At 42.0% G+C, this 21,098-nt stretch overlaps 1 protein-coding gene across 2 annotated transcripts; it reads left to right on the top strand.

Annotated features, from left to right (window-relative positions):
• The first annotated feature begins 411 nt into the window (after nucleotides 1-411).
• Nucleotides 412-20,074, top strand: arg2 (arginase 2). 2 transcript variants are annotated; one of them, XM_034078558.2, is made up of 8 exons: nucleotides 412-782; nucleotides 878-950; nucleotides 13,212-13,386; nucleotides 16,195-16,354; nucleotides 17,072-17,166; nucleotides 17,266-17,370; nucleotides 17,795-17,931; nucleotides 19,187-20,074. In XM_034078558.2, exons 1-8 carry the CDS (start codon nucleotides 669-671, stop codon nucleotides 19,375-19,377), a joined length of 1,050 nt encoding a protein of 349 aa, XP_033934449.1. In that variant the 5' UTR covers nucleotides 412-668; the 3' UTR covers nucleotides 19,378-20,074. The 2 variants fall into 2 exon arrangements, with proteins under 2 accessions (XP_033934449.1, XP_071058544.1); XM_071202443.1 differs by lacking the exon at nucleotides 878-950 and having other exon boundaries at nucleotides 697-782.
• The last annotated feature ends 1,024 nt before the right edge of the window (nucleotides 20,075-21,098 follow it).

The following is a 21,098-nucleotide window of genomic DNA, read 5'->3' as shown; positions in this document are numbered from 1 at the left end:
TATGGAAAGTTGGGTCTTGTTCTTGACCTGAATACCTTTTAGTTTTGGCGTGCCTGGCACCAGTGAGGGTCAAAAGCTAAAGGTAAACAAGCCTCTAAATCCCATCGGCTGTGTCGCTGAACATTTCGACAGCGATGACACTGCAGGATATGCGCTTCACAACAAACCTGTCACGAAAACAAAAACACCTGACCCACAACGGCACGCAGGCCACGCCCCCTTTCAGCGCACCCACTCATTTCCCAGCTTCCTATTGGCTGCTCCGAAGGTGTGCCACTCAGAGCCCGAGAGATACTAATATCTCTTTCGTATCTCTAGGGCTCTGGTGCCACTCAAACTGACGTCACTAGCTGCATATGGAACAGCAGTGTACGTCCGGTAATAATAGTTTATTGCATGTTATAAACGCTAATCATCGCTGAAATTCTCACACAGTAAGTACCAAGTGCGAGAAAAAAGGAATGTGTGATGATAAGATGTTATTCTTAGGCCTCCTTTTCCCCAGCTCATGAATATTAAGTAGCTTTAGGCGCAATAAGACCGGCCTCCTGCAGCAGCGCGAACTCATTCAGCATCCAGCAGCCAAGAGCCACTTCTCACTCAGGTTTCATCAGACAACGATCCGATTGGTTAGGACTGGACGATTCAGATTATTTAAAAACTAAAACATGGCTTTGAGAGGACCTTTATTCCGTCTTCTCAGACCTCAACTTGGCCAAACGTGCCAACAAAGCAGAGCTCAATCCGTCGCTGTGCTTGGAGCTCCTTTCTCAAGAGGACAGGTAAGAAAATCCTACTTTCATTTTCAGTTTTTCAATCTTCATTTTCAGATCAACTTTACTCACTTAAATCCTTCCTGTTTTTCAATTTAAATCAGAAAAGGAGAGGCGTGGAGCACGGCCCTAAAGCCATCAGAGATGCGGGGCTCATCGACAGGCTCTCCGGGTTAGGTAGGTGCGGGAAACGGGGCACACAATTGTTATGTAACGGTGGATGGGGGTAACCTGCAGGACAGCTTTTAGATGTACCGCCTTGCCTCCCTCCTCCAGCTTCTTACATCACAGCGAGGCTGTAAATACAAACATCCGAGGGGATTGAAAGCAGCGAGCATTATTAGAGAACAACGTGATCTCTCCTAATACCCTAAAGCTCTGCGCAACATCCTTTCACGGATAGCGATCTAATTAGAATAAAGACTACATTTGATTATCTGATTTTGTGGCATCACAAAGCTGGGGTTTAATGGGTGTCTGTGTGCATGTTAGATCCCTGTAGAGCATGCACGAATTAAGAGAATAGCTTCATTAAGAAAAAGTAATGGCGACAGCTCGATTCAGCCACTGGAAGCGGTGCCATAGAAGGGCATTAAGCCATAAAGCAGCACCGGGTGAGACAGCACAGAGGACAGAGAGGACACTGTGGTAACCCTGCACCAGGCAGCTAATGTATTCTGCTTTCTCTCTGTTACCCGGTCTGGAGCCACATGTCTGCCTGAGTCATTCTTGCGCACATGCTCGGCTGCAGGAAGAGGCTGATGAGTTTCTCCTGTGTCGCCCCCCTCCCCCTTCTTAAACTACTTTAATACACGCTTTCTGTACAAAGGGGAGTGCTGCGGTTGCACATGAAATCACTCGGAAAGAATCCGCAGTATATTTTGGAGCTCAGGTCAATGAGTTCTCTTTGTGATGGAAATACAACGCCCACGCAACAAAAGGAGACTTAGCATAGAGAGCAGTGATGTGAGAGGGAGGGATTTACTGCGGCACAGGAGGGTTACAGAAAAGTCAGTATTATAATAAGTTTATCAGCAGGTCAGGATACAGACAAGTCTCCTAATGTGTACCGAGGACGCAGAGTACTGTAGATAATATATGGTACAATACATCTATAAGAAGCTACTGGCAAATTACTTGATTAATCGATTATCACAAAACATGACATGTTACTTATCCAAAGTGATATACTGTGGGCAGTCCCCACAGGAGCAATTTGGGGTGAAGCGACTCAGGGACACAACGACATGCTGACAGTGCAGTGGGGTTTGAACCTGTGCTCCCCTGATCTGAACACCAACGCACTAGCCCACTGCGCCACAGCCTCCCCACAAAAGCTGAACTAATCAATCAATCAATGTTTATTTATATAGCCCAATATCACAAATGTTACATTTGTCTCAGTGGTCTTCACAGTGTGTACAGAATATCAGTATGACAATACGACACCCTCTGTCCTTAGACCCTCTGTCCTTAGACCCTCTGTCCTTAGACCCTCACATCGTACAAGGAAAAACTTCCAAAGAAAACCCAGTTTAAAGGGAAAATGGGAGAAACCTCAGGGAGAGCAACAGAGGAGGGATCCCTCTCCCAGGACGGACAGACGTGCAATAGATGCCGTGTGTAAATTGAAAAGATAATACATTTGCAACATAGGTAGTCCAAATGTTTGGAAATGCATGTGTGTATAATAGGAAGATGAATCCACAAGGATATCCATCGAGGACCTATGATCCAGGACCACAGCCACGACTCAAGATCCAGGGCTCGCGATCCAGGACACAGGACCGCAGGATCATCCATGACTCCGGATCCCGGCGTATATAGACACCAAAAAGAAAGACATTTGGGGAAGCTGGGTTAATCGGAACATGAGTGTACACGGGTATAGACAGAGAGAAGGAAGAAGTAAGATGTCCCCCGACAAACTAAGCCTATATCAGCAAAACTAGGGGCTGAATCTAATCAGCCCTAACTATAAGCTTTATCAAAAAGGAAGGTCTTAAGCGCACTCTTAAAAACGGATAGGGTGTCTGCCGCCCGAACACAAACTGGAAGCTGATTCCACAAATGTGGAGCTTGATAAGAAAAGGCTCTGGCTCCCATTGTACTTTTAAAGATTCTAGGAACAACCAACAACCCTGCATTCTTGGAACGCAATGCCCTAGTAGGACAGTAGGGTATAATGAGTTCTTTAAGGTAAGATGGCGCCTGCCCATTAAGGGCTTTGTAGGCGAGAAGAAGAATTTTAAATTCTATCCTGTGTTCGATAGGGAGCCAGTGTAAGGCAGCCAGAACAGGAGTAATGTGGTCCCTTTTCCTAACTCTGGTTAGTACACGAGCCGCAGCATTTTGAATCAGCTGAAGCGACTTGATTGACTTCTTGGTACTCCCTGATAATAAAGAGTTACAATAATCCAGCCTAGAAGTAACAAATGCATGGACTAGTTTTTCTGCATCGTTTTGAGGCAAGATATGCCTGATTTTTGCAATGTTACGTAGATGGAAGTAGGCGGTCCTTGAAATTGATTTTATGTGGGCGTTAAAGGATAAATCCTGATCAAATATAACACCAAGATTCCTTACAGTCTCACTGGAGGCCAAATTAATGCCATCCATAGTTAGTATGTCTTTAGATAATTTGTTTCGTAGATTCTTCGGGCCAAGTACAATAACTTCAGTTTTGGTCGTGTTTAACATCAAAAAGTTTAAGGTCATCCACGTTTTTAAGTCCTTAAGGCAGTCTTGAATTTTATTTAGATGATTAATTTCATCAGGCTTGATTGATAAATATAGTTGAGTATCATCCGCATAACAATGAAAGTTTACAGAATGATTCCTTATAATATTGCCTAACGGAAGCATATATAATGTGAACAAAATAGGTCCGAGCACTGAGCCCTGTGGCACTCCATGGCTAACTTTGGTTTGCGTGGAAGATTCATCGTTAACACGTACAAACTGAGAGCGTTCAGATAGATAGGACCTAAACCAGCCTAAAGCAGTTCCCTGTATGCCAACTAAGTGCTCTAGCCTTTGCAATAGGATATCACGGTCGATAGTATCAAATGCAGCACTAAGATCGAGCAAAACAAGAATAGAGACAAGTCCCTTGTCTGAGGCTATTAGAATATCATTTGTGACTTTAACCAGAGCTGTCTCTGTGCTATGATGTGTTCTAAAGCCAGACTGAAAATCTTCAAATAAATCATTGTTTTTTAAGTAATCACACAACTGTTTTGCGACCGCTTTCTCAAGAATTTTTGAGAGGAACGGAAGATTAGAAATAGGTCTATAGTTGGCTAAAACCTCTGGATCGAGGTTGTGCTTTTTAAGAAGCGGTTTTATCACTGCTACTTTGAATGATTGTGGAACATAGCCTGATAATAAAGACATATTCATAATATTTAATAAAGAAGTGCTAATTAATGGAAAAACTTCCTTCAACAGCTTAGTTGGAATTGGGTCTAACATGCACGTTGATGGTTTAGAAGAGAGAATCATTGAATGTAATTGTTCAAGGTTTATGGCTGAAAAGCATTCTAGTTTACTATCTAGTGTAATATTAGAACTTACGATTCCGGGAGCTGTTGATAACACTATACTGGTCGAAGGCAAGAGGTCATTAATTTTGTTTCTAAGAGTAACAATTTTATCGTTAAAAAAGCACATAAAATCATTGCTACCGAGTGCTAAGGGAATAGAAGGCTCAATGGAGCTGTGGCTCTCTGTCAGCCTGGCTACAGTGCTGAAAAGAAATCTTGCATTATTCTTATTCTCATCTATTAATGAAGAGTAGTAGGCTGCTCTCGCTTTACGCAGTGCTTTCTTATATTCATTGAGAGTAATATGCCAAATTAAACGAGATTCTTCAAGTTTAGTGGAACGCCATATCCTTTCAAGTTGTCTAGACTTTTGCTTTATTTTGCGGGTTTCGGCATTATGCCATGGAGCTAGTCTATGTTGTTTTATTTTCTTCTTTTTCAAAGGAGCAACAGAGTCTAATTTTATTAGCAGCGCATCTATAGCACTATCAACAGCATGATCAATTTGGGGTGGTGTACATTTTGTATAAGTTTCCTCCCCTACATGCAGACATGCTATCGAGTTAAGTATTGGTTGAATCTCTTCCTTAAATGTGGCTATAGCACTAACAGATAGGTTTCTGCTGCAAGAGCTTTTGACTAATGCTTTGTAGTCTAGTAACAGTACTTCAAAAGTTACTAAGAAATGGTCGGATAAAGCAGGATTATGCGGTTCGACTAATAGTTGCTCAATTTCAATACCATAAGTCAGAACAAGGTCGAGAGTGTGATTATAACAGTGGGTTGGTTTATTTACACTCTGACAGAAACCAACAGAATCTAATATAGAGTTAAATGCAACAGTAAGGCTATTTTTATCATCGTCAACATGAATATTAAAGTCACCTACGATAATTACTTTGTCTGTTTTAAGAACCAAAGTTGATAAAACTCAGAGAATTCTGATAAGAATTCTGAATAAGGACCTGGTGCACGATACACTGTAACAAATAAGATTGGCTGCAAAGTTTTCCAGGTCGGATGCGTAAGACTAAAAACGAGGCTTTCAAAAGAGGTATAATTACATTTTGGTTTAGTATTGATAAGTAAACTTGAGTCAAAGATTGCTGCAACTCCACCTCCTCCGCCCGTGCCTCGAGCAATATGACTGTTGACATGGCTGGGTGGAGTGGCCTCATTTATGCTGACATATTCTTCATGTCTCAACCAAGTTTCAGTGAGACAGCATATATCAATATTATAATCTGATATTAAATCATTTACCAATATTGCTTTAGATGCTAGAGATCTTATGTTTAAGAGACCACATTTAATCTTCCTGTTTTGTTGCACTGTAGTAGTTGTTACATTTACTTTTATTAGGTTATTATGTATGACACCTCTATTAGGTTTTACCTTAAATTGTCCTTGGGCAGACACACACACCGCTAATATTGGGTATTTTATTGGGTTCGGGATTCCTATGGGTGACTGCCTAGGAGAGAGCGCAGAGAAGCGTGTAAGACTGCGACTCTGCCTCCTGGTCTCAACTCCAGTTTGTCATGGATTACGTCCACAAAGCCCTGAAATGTTTGCCGAAATGAGATCTGCACCTTTCAAAGTAGGGTGAATGCCGTCTCTCTTAATCAGACCAGGTTTTCCCCAGAAGGCTGTCCAATTATTTACGAAGCCCACATTGTTTGCTGGGCACCACCAAGACAACCAGCGCTGAAATGATGACATGCGGCTATACATGTCATCATTGATCAGATTGGGGAGGGGACCAGAGAAGATTACGGTGTCCGACATTGTTTTAGCATAACTACACACCGACTCCACATTAAGTTTTGTGCATTCTGATTGGCGTAATTCATTACCACCGACGTGAATAACAATCCTACTGTATTTACGTTTATCTTTAGCCAGCAGTTTAAGATGCGCCTCAACGTCGCCCGCTCTGGCCCCCGGAATGCATGTGACTGTGGAGGCTTCGGTCTCTAAATTCACGTGTCTCATAATAGAGCTACCAATAACCAGAGTTGGCTTCTCAGCGGGTGTCTCGCTGAGTGGGGAATATCTGTTAGATACGTGAACGGGTTGGTGGGGACCTGCGGGTTTCGCGTTATGCCCCTTCTGAACAGTCACCCAGCCTCCCTGCTGCTCGGGAGTTGCCGGGGGACGGCTAAGAGGAGCTACATTTTGCCGGTCCGCACATGCTAACATGGGCTTTACTTTAGCTGAGTTACTTTCTAAGATGCGGAGCCGGGCTTCTATGGCTATGATTCCCGCCTCCAACCTAACAACTATACTACATTTAACACATGTATCCTTACCAGTAAGGGAGGCCGGGAGGTAACCAAACATGAGACAGGAAGAGCAGGAAATAGCACCAGAAGGTGGGGAAAGAGCCATGGCTAGCTATCAAGCTAAAGTAGCTACCGTTAGCAAACCCGAAAAGAGTGTAGGCAACTGTGGAGTTACAGTCGCTAAGAGAAGGAGAGTTGTGAGTGCTTAAGCTGTAGTAACGTGTGATTACAACGTCAGGCAGTTGCCGTGATCAAGAGTTTTAAAACGATCGATTAAGTTTAAGTTAATAAGCTATCAGCAACAGAACAGGCACACGGGATACCCGGAGATGACAACAACAACCGGAAGTTGCAACGTGCTCACCGCAATAGGTTCCTCCTTCCGCTCAGTCTCACAGACACACACAACAGCGTTCAACTAATGAGCAATAAGTTGACAAATAATTGCAGGTCGTATTGTAATCACCAGTAATGTGTTTTGTATTGGTTTCTTATCGTGAGAATGCCGGTTCTCAAAATGTGTGATTAAATGTAAAATACATATATATATATTAGTGCTGTCAAAATTATCGCGTTAACGGCGGTAATTAATTTTTTGAATTAATTACGTTAAAATATTTAACGCATTTAACGCATGTGCAGAATGACCCGCCCCATACGTGCCACCAGTGGCAGCGCCAGGGTATGGCTGGGGTAGGCTACACCCATACCAAGAAATGGCTTAGCCCCACCATGAAACATGATGTTAAAGTAAGCTAAATAAAGTCTGCCAACTCGCGCGGAGTAAATTGCACAGACAGCAGTTAGTAAGATTGATTTCAGTAGCCACGGTTTTGAAAACTTTTGTCACGTAGTGATCGTCTTCTCAATAGAACATCTTTGATAACGGCGTGGTGTTGTTGCAGGAAGTCCCGACGGAGAATACTTTTGCTGTAGTAGAGGGGTGCACATAACTGGTACGCAGATGATGTGCGTAATCTGAAATGCGTACCGTCACTTGTCACTGTGATTAATCTGATAAAAAAAATGTAATCGTTTGACAGCCCTAATTTTTACATCAGTTACACAACACACATGGAAGAGGTCACTTTGCCCTGATGAGTCTCACGCCTGTTGACTCAACATGAGGTTAAAACAAGCTCCTCACGATAAGGCTGCTATAAATAAGCTCACTATACACAGACTAAGTATGAGTCAAACATTTCATTACAAAATTAAAGGTTGTTTTGTCGCTCAGTCTTACACAAAATATTCTTCCATCTCTTTCAAGGCTTGCAAATAAAATCCCATCCCTGGCCAAAGAAAATCAACATAAAAGGAGGTCATTTTCCACCCAAAAAACGACCTTTCTTATCGCCTTGAAGAGATAGAAGTATAACAAAAATCTCACCGATCTCACACCGCAAACAACATATGTCCTCCCCAGCAACCTTTATACACATATAACAGAATTAAAAAGAGATGAATTGCCAGTGATCGCTTTCATTCTGTGGCTCAGGGTTTAATTCGATGATATAACAATCGGCGGTTTGATCCCTCTGCAGTCAACAAGTCAAAGTGTCGTTGAGCAAGACACAGTGCTCGTGCAGGCATGTCCAGGGTATTCGAGTGCACGCCACTTTGAATGAAAGCCTCAGCTAAATGTAATGTAACAGATCCAATGTAAGCGTGCCAGCCTCAGATTTGTCAGGGTGTAAACGTCAGATGTTGAGCAACAGGTGCCGCCCTCCCCATCCTCACAGCCAATCTGTTTAACAGCTGGGATATTATTTTATTTTTAACTGACTTGCCTTTATCCTTCCACACAGTATTACCATCGCATATTAATGACTGCTTGCAGACCCCCTTTAATGTATTCCTGCAAATTCAAGCATTGCTTTTGCATATTTCTTACAATTTAATAGTATTTGTACTGGATTTGTATTGAATGGGATAAGCCACTTGGCACTAATCCAATATTTTGTTGGTGCTGCTGAACTATATCAAATATTCTCCAGAAAGATGAGAGATGTGTATAACATAAGATGTCTCATGAATGTAACCTTCATAGACATGGACATTGTTAAAAATCTAATTATGAATAATCTATATTAAGGAAGCATTTAGGAACTCTTCAGACACTTGCAAAATGTATTTTTAAGCATTGAAAAACAACAATTATAAACATTATATATTAGTGCTACTATCCTAATCTTATCCTTACTTTTGTCTCTTTGATTATAAATAGAATTTTCAAACAGATTTTATGATATTAATTATTGTTAAATCTCAGTTAGGGGTTAGGTTGTCCTGCTCCACAGTATCCGATATATTCTCAGTATTACGACACATATATGTTAACGTGTTATATTAAAAAATGATTAATTTCAAGAAAAAAAAGGAACATTTCTATCGCCTTCAAATATAAGGTTGCTGGGGAAAAAATGTGTAATTTTTCTTTATAAAATTCTAAATCTAATCTCCTTCTGAAGAGTTGTCGGGTTTATCTTAACCCATAAGAACCAGGACACATTTCTACTTTTGGGAAATTAAGGGGAACATCATTTAGACTAAAGAGACCACCTAGAACACATTTCTCACAACAAATATGCCAAATATCTGAAAAGTGACTTGAATGGTAAAGTAACTCTTATTTATAACTTCATTAATGAGGATGATTTTGATAGGGTTAAAGTCCCGATCAGTATCACAGCGATGTTTATCTCATTTGTTTCATATCAATTTGATCAAAACATGTGTCCACAACAGGTTAAATGTAATAAAGGACATGTTACACTGAACAAAAATATAAATGCAACACTTTTATTTTTGCTCCCATTCTTCATGAGATGAACTCAAAGATCTAAAACATTTTCTATAAACACAAAATAACAATTTCTCTCAAATATTGTTCACAAATCTGAAACATCTGCGATAGTGAGCACTTCTCCTTTGCCGAGAGAATCCATCCCACCTCACAGGTGTGGCATATCAAGATGCTGGTTAGACAGCATGATTACTGCACAGGTGTGCCTTAGGCTGGCCACAATAAAAGGCCACTCTGAAAGGTGCAGTTTTATCACACAGCACAATGCCACAGATGTCGCAAGTTTTGAGGGAGCGTGCAATTGGCAAGCTGACAGCAGGAATGTCCACCAGAGCTGTTGCCCGTGAATTGAATGTTCACTTCTCTACCATAAGCCGTCTCCAAAGGCGTTTCAGAGAATTTGTCAGTACATCCAACCGACCTCACACCCGCAGACCACGTGTAACCACACCAGCCCAGGACCTCCACATCCAGCATGTTCACCTCCAAGATCGTCTGAGAGCAGCCACTCGGACAGCTGCTGCAACATTCGGTTTGCATAACCAAAGAATTTCTGCTGTCAGAAACCGTCTCAGGGAAGCTCATCTGCATGCTCGTCGTCCTCGTCGAATTGCCTGGTGCTGAAAGGTGCTATATAAATAAACTTGCCTTGCCTTATCTGGCCTTGCCTTGCCTTATTCAGGGCAGATGGCAGACAGTGTGTGTGGCTGTCAGCATGACAATTGCACGCTCCCTCAAAACTTGCGACATCTGTGGCATTGTGTTGTGTGATAAAACTGCACCTTTCAGAGTGGCCTTCTATTGTGGCCAGCCGAAGGCACACCTGTGCAATAATCATGCTGTCTAACCAGCATCTTGATATGCCACACCTGTGAGGTGGGATGGGTTATCTCGGCAAAGGAGAAGTGCTCACTATCACAGATCTTTTCAGATTTGTGAACAATATTTGAGAGAAATGGTTATTTTGAGTATATAGAAACTGTGTTAGATCTTTGAGTTCATCTCATGAAAAATGGGAGCAAAAACAAAAGTGTTGCATTTATATTTTTGTTCAGTGTATGTAAGCATTTTAACTCTTAAATGGCTTGAATTTTACCTTTAGCAACAAAACAAAAGCTTTTGAAATGTAGCTCGTTATGTCACACGTGTTAGCCTGGCACATGGACATGTTGTCATGGGAACACAAAATCAAATGACCTGGACCATGACCCACCAGACTGTTCAGTGTCACTTAGCGGCTTCATGAGATAGAATAAAGGCTATAGCTGTATAAGGAACTTTCCAGAACATTTAAAGGTCCTGTGTCACGGTGGCTCCTTATGGGTTTAAGCTGAAATCAACTTGGCAGCAGTGAAACAGATCCCGCTGCCATCTCACTAACTGAGCCAAACACAGGAAACCCGACCCGAACCGAACTAAACACCACCGTTAAACTCTTAGGGTTAGTGTCAGTCTTTCTTTTAAAATCCATCCAGTAATCTCAAAGTGCACCGTACCGTCACGTTCCCAGCTAACAAAAGCAGCTTTTTCTTCTCCATAACAGACGGTTTATTGTCCTGCAATAGATGCTGAAGATTGCATCGTCACAAGGGCTATTCCTGTCCTGTCTACTAATGGAAATGAACCTCACTGGGTCCCCTCAGATCAGCAGAGAAACACTACCCTGCCACAAAGGCTCACGTTGCCAGATGAACCCCCAAAGTGGTGTATCACATCACTTGTTTACTCCGCCGTGCGAGCCCCTAAAGCCAGTGGACATTTTTCAGGCTCCACGGCTGAAACCAGAGCCGACGTGGGAAATGGGATACGTGGAAAGTGCTCTGTCACTAACGCTCCTCTGGCTCTCAATGACTCAGCCTTCTCAGACTCGTTTAGTCACGCTACGGAAAAAAGGCCCTTTTTTTTAACAATTGCCATTATTGTGACAATTGGGAACATCTCCATGAGTGACCTAAAAACGCTGTCTAGCTCACTATCATTTTAGAGAAGTATAAAGTAGAGCCAGATTTAATTACATACCCTTAGAATTGTGTATAGATAGGCACAGATATGTGTATAGTCATGCTTATACAATAGAAATGGGATGGATCGTGGGGGATTTCCATCGCCGGGGGAATTGTGAAGAACCCAATACAAGAATTAGGATGCAAGAAACACAGAGTTAAAGATGTGTATCCTTTAAAATACCTTTTTCTATCCTATATTTATCCAGTCCTTATGATTAATGACTTATTTAGGGTTTTCTGTCTGTTCTGTTTTCACTTAAAAAAGACATGTCCTACATGTGATGCAATAGAAAACAGTGTCTACAAGTGCCATTTAAACGTTGTAAGCACGATTTGATAATTATCGGCATAACAAAAACTCACATGCTTTGGATACAAGTTATATGAAATGTAATGTCATGTGAAATTGTATATAGTCGTATGCCCATAAGCCACAGATTGAGGAGGCCTCTGAACTAAAACTGGCACCTGCAAAGGGTGTCTTCAAATCCAACAAAGGGGTAATTTCCAAACAACTATAAAGAATATTTAAAACCCACAGATTGCAGGTTCTGCAGGATAAAGTATGAGGTCTCGCTCAATCACAACGTTCCTCTGGCCTTCTCCTCAGACTGAGAGGCAGACACGTGTTCGAGTCACGCTTACGGGAAGGGAAAGCAAACACCGAAATAAAACGATAACAACGCCATGTTGGAGACGAGCTAGCGACACCGCAGCAATCCATGACGCCACATTAGTCTCGCATCATTATATTGCACTATTTTCACGTTTTATAGTTTGATCTCCTCTATAATATATTGCATTGTTGGAGGGTATTGGACTTTAGATTTGATTGCCATATCTACACTGTATCTAATGTGCGTATGACAATAAAGCCTTCCTACTATAGCAGCTACAGATTATCAAGGCTTCTCAAGTGATACTGGAACATGCAGTCTTTAAAGCAGAGATACTTCCTCTAAGCCACATGGGTCAAACTCAAATACAATTAAAAAATGGGTACTAGTGGAGGGCCGGACTGGTTCAATGTTTATTGCAGAACGTATTGAAATGAACTTATTGCACATATTAAACCTGGAACTAACAAAGCTTAAATTATTGCCTATAAAAACAACATTAAATAATCAGCTGCATTCATTTCTCATGGCTCTATCTGCAGCTTCTCCAGAGTCATTTCTTATGATCACATTTCTCCACAGGCCAACAACAGCTTCAACAAAACTTCCCCTCAAAGAAAAAACAAACATGCCCTGTTGTTGTGAGAGAGAAAGTGCAGAAGGAAGCATCCATTGAACTCAGTGTGCTGCTCTGAGATGCTAGCTCAGATACTTGGCGTCTCATCTCGGGTGCAAGGTCATCCATGTTTGGGCTCAGGCTCTGAGCGGAGGAGACCCTCAGGATGGAGTGAAGGCGTGCGTGCAATATACCGGAGGGCCAGATCTAATAGGAATTAGAAATGATCCTGCGGGCCGAAATTAAATCCACCACGGCCCTGATTTGGCCCCCGGGCCTCGAGTTTGACACATGTGCTCTAAACAGACAATAGTGTCATAAACCATCAGATTGCAGCTTCCTTTATGTAACCGTTAAATGTCCTGTTTTAAAACTCTGTCTTACTCAATCCTTTATGTAATCTTAATCCTCATAATGAAAGCCCTGTTTTTACTGCAAACATGGACATCTAAAAATACCCTTTTTATTTATGTATGCAACTCCTCACCATCAGAGTGACTCAGCTCAGGAAAAGCATTTGGTCTTTACTTGACGGCAGCTCCTTGTCGTTGTGTTTCTCTCAGATTACTCCGTGCACGATTTTGGGGACCTGAACTTCCACCACCTGGAGAAGGACGAGCCCTACATGGACGTGAAGTTCCCTCGCTCTGTGGGCGGAGCCAACAAGATGCTGTCGGGAGCCGTGAGCCGAGCCATCGGTGCAGGGCACACACTCGTCATGCTGGGGGGAGACCACAGGTAGATGAGGCGTAAACACACACACCTGTGGTAAAGGGATAATATGTAGCATTAAACAGAGGTGGAAGAAGTACTCAGATCTGGTACTTGAGTAAAAGTAGAAGTACTCAGATCTGGTACTTGAGTAAAAGTAGAAGTACTCAGATCTTGTACTTGAGTCAGAGTATAAGTACTCAGTTCTTGTACTTGAGTCAAAGTAGAAGTACTCAGATCTTGTACTTGAGTAAAAGTAGAAGTACTCAGATCTGGTAATTGAGTCAAAGTAGAAGTAATCAGATCTTGTTCTTGAGTCAAAGTAGAAGTACTCAGTTATTGTACTTGAGTCAAAGTAGAAGTACTCAGATCATGTACTTGAGTCAAAGTAGAAGTACTCAGATCTGGTACTTGAGTCAAAGTAGAAGTACTCAGATCTTGTTCTTGAGTCAAAGTAGAAGTAGTCAGTTCTTGTACTTGAGTCAAAGTAGAAGTACTCAGATCTGGTACTTGAGTCAAAGTAGAAGTACTCAGATCTGGTACTTGAGTCAAAGTAGAAGTACTCAGATCTTGTACTTGAGTCAAAGTAGAAGTACTCAGATCTGGTACTTGAGTCAAAGTAGAAGTACTCAGATCTTGTTCTTGAGTCAAAGTAGAAGTAATCAGATCTTGTTCTTGAGTAAAAGTAGAAGTACTCAGATCTTGTACTTGAGTCAAAGTAGAAGTACTCAGATCTTGTACTTGAGTCAAAGTAGAAGTACTTAGATATTGTACTTGAGTAAAAGTAGAAGTACTCAGATTTTGTACTTGAGTCAAAGTAGAAGTACTCAGTTCTTGTACTTGAGTCAAAGTATAAGTAGTCAGATCTTGTACTTGAGTAAAAGTAGAAGTACTCAGATTTTGTACTTGAGTCAAAGTAGAAGTACTCAGTTCTTGTACTTGAGTCAAAGTAGAAGTACTCAGATCTGGTACTTGAGTAAAAGTTGAATTAATCAGATCTTGTTCTTGAGTCAAAGTAGAAGTAATCAGATCTTGTACTTGAGTCAAAGTAGAAGTACCAGAGTGTAGGAATACTCAGTTTGTATTTACTTGAGTACATTTACTTAGTTACTTCCCACATCTGGCATTAAATAGTATAAAGTAGAGTGTAAATCCATTCAAACTATTTTGTTACAACATCCCAAATGTTTCAGGAAATGTTAATAAAGGTAATGCCATAAGCTGTCATATGTATGTCTTTTTATTTAGACGAAGGGGCACACAGGGGGTTTAAAATGCATAAGTTATATTCACCTGCCGTAGGGACTTCAGCCGCTTGCACCACCAGGTGAAGAGGTCATTGGTTCTTGTGTAATTCTAACATTTCTAGAATTACACAAGTTGTAACAACACATGTTGCGTAACAGAGTTGAAAGGCAGGTTGTTCTTTGGCCCCTTAAGGGAAAAGCCTATTTGAGCCAGAGAATGGACTTGTTATCTAGTTAGAAGCCTTTTTCCATATCTCGTTTACATGCTCTTATGCTTATGCTAAGAACTTGGAGTTTCAGGCTCTGCACTTTCCCTCCTCACCTCATACCTCAAAGACCGCACCTACAGGGTTACTTGGAGAGGGTCGGAGTCCGACCCGTGTCAATTAACTACAGGGGTCCCTCAGGGCTCTGTTCTTGGTCCTCTCCTCTTCTCCTTGTACACTCGCTCGGATCAGTCATTAGCCCGCATGGTTTTTCATACCACTGCTACGCTGACGACACCCAATTAATTCTGTCCTCTCCCCGCTCAGAGACCCAGGTCGTCGCACGCATCTCTGCTTGTCTAGCTGACATCTCTCAGTGGATGTCTGATCACCACCTCAAGCTCAGCCTTGACAAAACTGAACTGCTTTTCCTTCCGGGAAAAGATTGTCCCACTCTTGACCTGACTATCAACATCGGCACCTCTGTTGTTTCCCCGACTCAGACTGCATGGAATCTGGGTGTGACCCTAGATAACAACCTGTCCTTCACTGCAAACATCGCTGCTACAACCCGCTGCTGCAGATACACGCTTTTCAACATCAGGAGGATGCGTCCCCAGCTGACCCAGAAAGCCACGCAGGTTCTGGTCCAGGCTCTCGTCAGCTCACGCCTAGACTACTGCAACTCCCTCCTGGCTGGTCTACCTGCATGTGCCATCCGACCTCTCTCATCCAGAATGCAGCGGCTCGTCTGGTCTTCAACCTTCCTAAATTCTCCCACACCACGCCGCTCCTCCGCTCCCTCCACTGGCTTCCGGTAACTGCTAGAATCCACTTCAAGACACTGGTGCTTGCGTACCATGCTGCGAATGGATCTGGCCCTTCCTACATCCAGGACATGGTTAAACCGTACACCCCAGCACGTGCACTCCGCTCTGCAGCGGCCAAACAGCTCGCTGCACCCGCAATGCGAGGGGACCCAAGTTCCCATCAGCAGAAACACGTGGGTTTGCTATCCTGACTCCAAGATGGTGGAATGAGCTCCCCATTGACATCAGGACAGCAGACAGCTTACACACCTTCCGGCGCAGACTGAAAACTCATCTCTTTCGACTCCACCTCGAGCGATAGAACTATTAACAAAGCACTTATATACTAATAAAGGACTGGCTTATCTAAAGCCAGTTGAGTAGCACTTGAAATGTTTTAGCTCTATGAAGCCTGATGTACTTATATGATTCTGTTTTCTTCAAGTTTGTATTTTGTTGGTCGAACGCACTTATTGTAAGTCTCTTTGGATAAAAGCCTCAGCTAAATGCAATGTTATGTAATGCTCTTAATTTGACTGATATTTCAAAGACTCTGCGTCTCTTTTCCCACAGCCTTGCTATTGGCTCAGTGGGCGGCCATGCGCAGCAGTGTCCTGACCTGTGTCTGATCTGGGTGGACGCTCACGCAGACATCAACACGCCCATGAGCTCTCCTTCAGGAAACCTCCACGGACAGCCCGTCGCATTCATGCTCAAAGAGCTGACGGACAAGGTGAGCAGGAATTAGAGGCAAAGCTTGTTTATTTATATTGGGCACATGGGTAAAAGATTATGTAATTCACCGTGTTCTGATTAAGTTTAAGCATGACTTCATCAGTTTCAATGTAAAACGAACAAACTACTATTAGAATCCTTGTTTTACAAAATTTGTATGAAGTAATTGAGGAACTGCAACACTGACAGAATTTCCTGTTGTGCAAAAAGGGACAGATTATGGGGTCATAAGCTCCTGTGCACTGATATCTGAGACTTGCAGAAACACTTCAATTATTAAATGAATGAGCTAAACATCTATCCAAAAGAAAAAGGTTAAAAAAAAACTTTTAATAATTCAAGCACATCATTTTATTCCCATGTTTTTTTATTTCCACTATATTAGTATAGTTGTAATTGTCAGAATGTTATATATTTGATATTTTTTGTTTGAGTTTTAACTTATTAAGCCATCTGTAAATGTGTTTGCAAAGTGCAAAATATTATAATTGTTGTAATTATTATTATTAAATATGTATAAAATATTTTAAAAAATGTCATTATTATTTGTATTATTATTATTCAAAGTCTCCAAGACACCCAGAATGAAAGAGATATACATTTTTTTTTTAAACATTACTTTTAATGCAGTACATGAATGGTCAGATATCAGCCAATGGGGGATGTGTTCTCGTCCCTGTCTCTTCCATATAACCTTATCTCCGGTTCCCCACAGATGCCAGATATCCCAGGGTTCTCCTGGACGAAGCCCTTCCTCTCTTCAAGCGACCTCGTGTACATCGGCCTGCGAGACGTTGACCCCGGAGAGTAGTGAGTACATACCATCACGCTTATCAGATGTCGTCAATACCAACCTGATCCTCCATGTGGAAATAGATGTTAATGTTATTCTGATGTTGTTTATCGCAGCCACATCCTTAAAAACCTGGGCATCCAGTACTTCACCATGAGGGACATCGACCGGCTGGGCATCCAGAGAGTCATGGAGGTCACTCTGGACCACCTCCTGTCCAGGCATGTGGCTTTGTTTACTTCCTTTCTGTTTTGTTTATGTGCTAAATGTCTGTTTTTTCATCTTAAATCCTCTCACCTGTAAATCTGTAAAGTAAGTAAAGCTATTAAATAGTAGTGGAGTAAAAGTACACGATTTACCTCGGAATTGTAGTGGAGTAGAACTACAGAGTAAAGTACAAAATTGTACTTAAGTACAGTTCTTGAGTAAATGTACGGAGTTACTTCCCACCTCTGGTATTACATAGTATCCACTGGACTTATGTTATGTATCTCGTTGTGTACTTCCAGCATCACAAATGTTTCAGGATACTCCAGATAGTTAGAAGACTTCTCCCAGCCTTGCTATTGTGACTTTGTTTACTCCATTTCTGCTTTGTTTATTTGCTAAATGTCTTTTAATCTTAAATCCTCTCACCTCCAACAGAAAACAGAGACCGATCCACTTGAGTTTCGACATCGACGCCTTCGACCCGTCTCTGGCTCCGGCCACAGGAACGCCGGTGAACGGAGGCTTGACCTACAGGGAGGGGATCTACATCACAGAGGAAATCCACAACACAGGTACAGATTCATACAATGATACGCAGACAGCCGCAGGCACCCTCATTAGAGCCCAGGCTTTAAGCGCACCTCTGGCATGTTTGGGATGCTAGAGAACTCATAAACCTGTGCACACATCCCTTTTGGTCTTGGCCTCGGGCGTGGAAACTGTTTTGAAAGCTGAAGCCTCCATCTTTAACATACAAGTCATTATGTGAAATTTGAAAGGCAGATGTAAGACAGACTTAAAAAGAAGCCTCTTGGAGGTAAACCCTGAACCCCGCAGGGAGGACAGGACTTTGAATTTCCTGTGCACTTTCAGGCGCTTTCACGCTTTCAGGCGTGTCAAGCAGCAATGTTGGCATTGTGGAGAAGCATACCATGTGATAACAGCTCATACAGCCATAAAACAGGAAGTCCTTGTAAATTAAACTTGCTCCAAACTTCAAATTCTGGATAAGCCTGAAGACATCTACAGGCCGATAAAGAACATAGTCACAGCGCCACCTATTGACAAGAGAGATCGGGTATTGTGTAACCTCATCAGATTTACATGAGTTTTAGTGGGTGGTGCACACGTGACAAAGTGGATACAGGAAGTGCTTTTCCAACACCCCCACACAACGCAGGATATAACTAAAGATGTTCTATAAAATAAATATGGCTTGTTACTATCGCCGTAAACACTCCCTGTCCCAAAGAAATGAGCGCAGTCTAATGCATATACATTTTAATTTGCTAACGTTTTATATTCAGAGTAACAAAACATTAGTTCGCTTTGGGCCTAGCAAACGGTAATTGATGTTGGCTTAAAGTCTTGACGTTAATCACTTTGTGTTGCCAGATCTTGTGTTGCCAAAGCAAATCAGACTAATTTGTCTAAAATACAGACTTATCCACGTGACCAATGCTTTTTTGTGTCAGAACATTTGGAAGATATGTGGCTTTTGAACATTTGGTCAAATATTTACTTTGGTAACTTTGGGGCACAAGAATCCGCCTTCACTTTTACTTCTCCCTAACCTGCTGCTCGTCTCGTTCTCAAATGTGTGACACAGAAACAAAAACTGATTCTCAATGCGTCTCTTTCCCAAAAACTCTCCGATATAACTTTTTAACTCGTGCACACTGTGTCAGAATAGTGCAGGACGATGCGAGGGGACGACAGGCGCAGTGTAGGAGCCAATTAATGTGCAGCTTTCATTTCCAGTTTTTCTGTCTTTAAAGAGTTTTGCTAACTTCTCACACCTAACCTGCTCCTGTGTCGTGTCCTCAGGCCTGCTGTCAGCCATGGACCTGGTGGAGGTGAACCCGACGCTCGGGGCGACTCGCGAGGCCGTGGAAGCGACCGCCTCTCTAGCGGTGGACATCATCGCCTCGTCTCTGGGTCAGACGAGAGAAGGCGCTCCGGTCTCCATCCTCGAGATCCCGTCCGTGAAGGACGACACGGAGCAGCTGCGTCTCTAGAAGAGAGGCAAACGAAAAGCTTCGGACTTTATATCAACACTGACCCCGTGATCATTCCACAATCCTGAAAACAAGACTGTAAAAAGACTGACTCTAAACGTAGAGGTGTTGTTCCCTGTCTGATGTTTAGTCATGTGTTATGAAGACAAACTATAATACCGAGGGCTTCACCGATTGAGACGGAAGCCCCCGAGACACTGATTGATGGAAATACTATTAATTTAAAGCAGCAATACTAACTTATGTGGGTAATAAGTTAAGAGCACACAGGTTCCTCATATTTATTGTGTGTTTGGTTGAAAGAGAATGAACCTGCCTCAGAGGTATGATAAACCAAGTTTCCCTTAGTTTGACTCTCACAACTGTTTTGTGCCAGTTACTAAAACCTAGTAATGATGTGTTTGCACTTTTGGACCAGCTGTGGTTACTGTATGTTCTTTAGAGTTTACTTTTGTATTTCCACATTGAACCTACTAGTTCACTTACTATTATTAGTGGGAACTGATATTGTATGACTACGTGAGTATTAATTGGCTTGAAAAGTCCAAAATGCAGCTTTGATTCAAACGCTGGCAGAACAACACCACCTGTTTGCATCACTGAGCTCCAGAGCTTCACTTGATGTTGCCACCATTCGACTTTGTCCTTGTAACAAAGAGTTTATATTTTGGTCTTCCATAAATGTTATTACATTTTTCGTGCATGTGTCCAGGTGTCTTATTTCCTCGTTATATTTTACTAAACACAAAGCTGATGGGAATGTCATTAGCATGCAAGTATATAAAGTGTATTTATTTAAGTTGGACAAATAAAACTTTGAAGAGTTTTTAGTGACAAATCACATTGTCACCAAAGTTATTATAAACTATATTAATATTTTTATCCTGAAAGAAACATGAATGTTTTTACCCAATGTCATGGAAATCCATACAATAGTTGTTGAAATATTTCACTAAAAACTCAAATGAACATCATGTTAGTGCTTATAGAAAATGAAAAGGATCACTTTTTGCATTTGTAAAGATTTATTTTGGATACAGCCTTTTGAACATGACATTTGTTTTACTTTATAGGTAACCTTTTGCAGTTTGAATGTCCACATTTAGAAACATTTTAAAAGCACTTAAAGGTGGGGTAGGTAAATTTGAGAAACCGGCTTGACATCGCTAGAATTTGAAAATATACAACCGGAGAAAATCTGCCACTTCCTTATAGAGCCCCTCCCCCAACACACACGAACGCGCACATGACCAATGAGGGCACGAGATAAGTTTGTGCCCCGATGGAAGGCTGACAGGCAGGTAGGCCATAGGTTGTACTTTTTACAGTACCACGGCTTCTACAGATGACATTATTTTATGGATTTTTTGTCAAAGCACTTCAGATATTCATTGCTATCGGGATGTTAAGAGCATTCCATGGAATATAACAAAAAGTGTATCTCGAGCCGGTTTCTCAAACTTACCTACCCCCTAAGAATGGAGAAACCAGCTCGAGTGCGCTAGAATTTGAAAATACGCAGCTGAAAAAAATCTGCCCCTTCCTTCAGACTTCCTCACAGAGCCCCTCCTCCAACACACACGAACGCGCACATGACCAATGAGGGCACGAGGTAAATGTGTGCACGAGATGGAAGGCTGACAGGCAGGTAGGCCATCCAGTTACTTTAGCCGGGCAGGCTCAGATGATTGATCGTGCTTTTTACAGCGCCACGGCTTCCA

The sequence above is a fragment of the Pseudochaenichthys georgianus genome, unplaced genomic scaffold (assembly GCF_902827115.2).
Source record: "Pseudochaenichthys georgianus unplaced genomic scaffold, fPseGeo1.2 scaffold_444_arrow_ctg1, whole genome shotgun sequence".
Taxonomy (NCBI): Eukaryota; Metazoa; Chordata; class Actinopteri; order Perciformes; family Channichthyidae; genus Pseudochaenichthys; species Pseudochaenichthys georgianus.
Note: the sequence above shows the minus strand (reverse complement) of the source record. Positions and strands in the feature narration are given on the sequence as shown.

Excerpts from the sequence above, each read along its gene's own strand:
- arg2 (XM_034078558.2), top strand. The coding sequence starts at position 669 with ATGGCTTTGAGAGGACCTTTATTCCGTCTTCTCAGACCTCAACTTGGC. Across the intron at positions 783-877 it reads CTCCTTTCTCAAGAGGACAG|AAAAGGAGAGGCGTGGAGCA; the intron begins GTAAGAAAATCC and ends AATTTAAATCAG. Across the intron at positions 17,371-17,794 it reads CTGGACCACCTCCTGTCCAG|AAAACAGAGACCGATCCACT; the intron begins GCATGTGGCTTT and ends CACCTCCAACAG.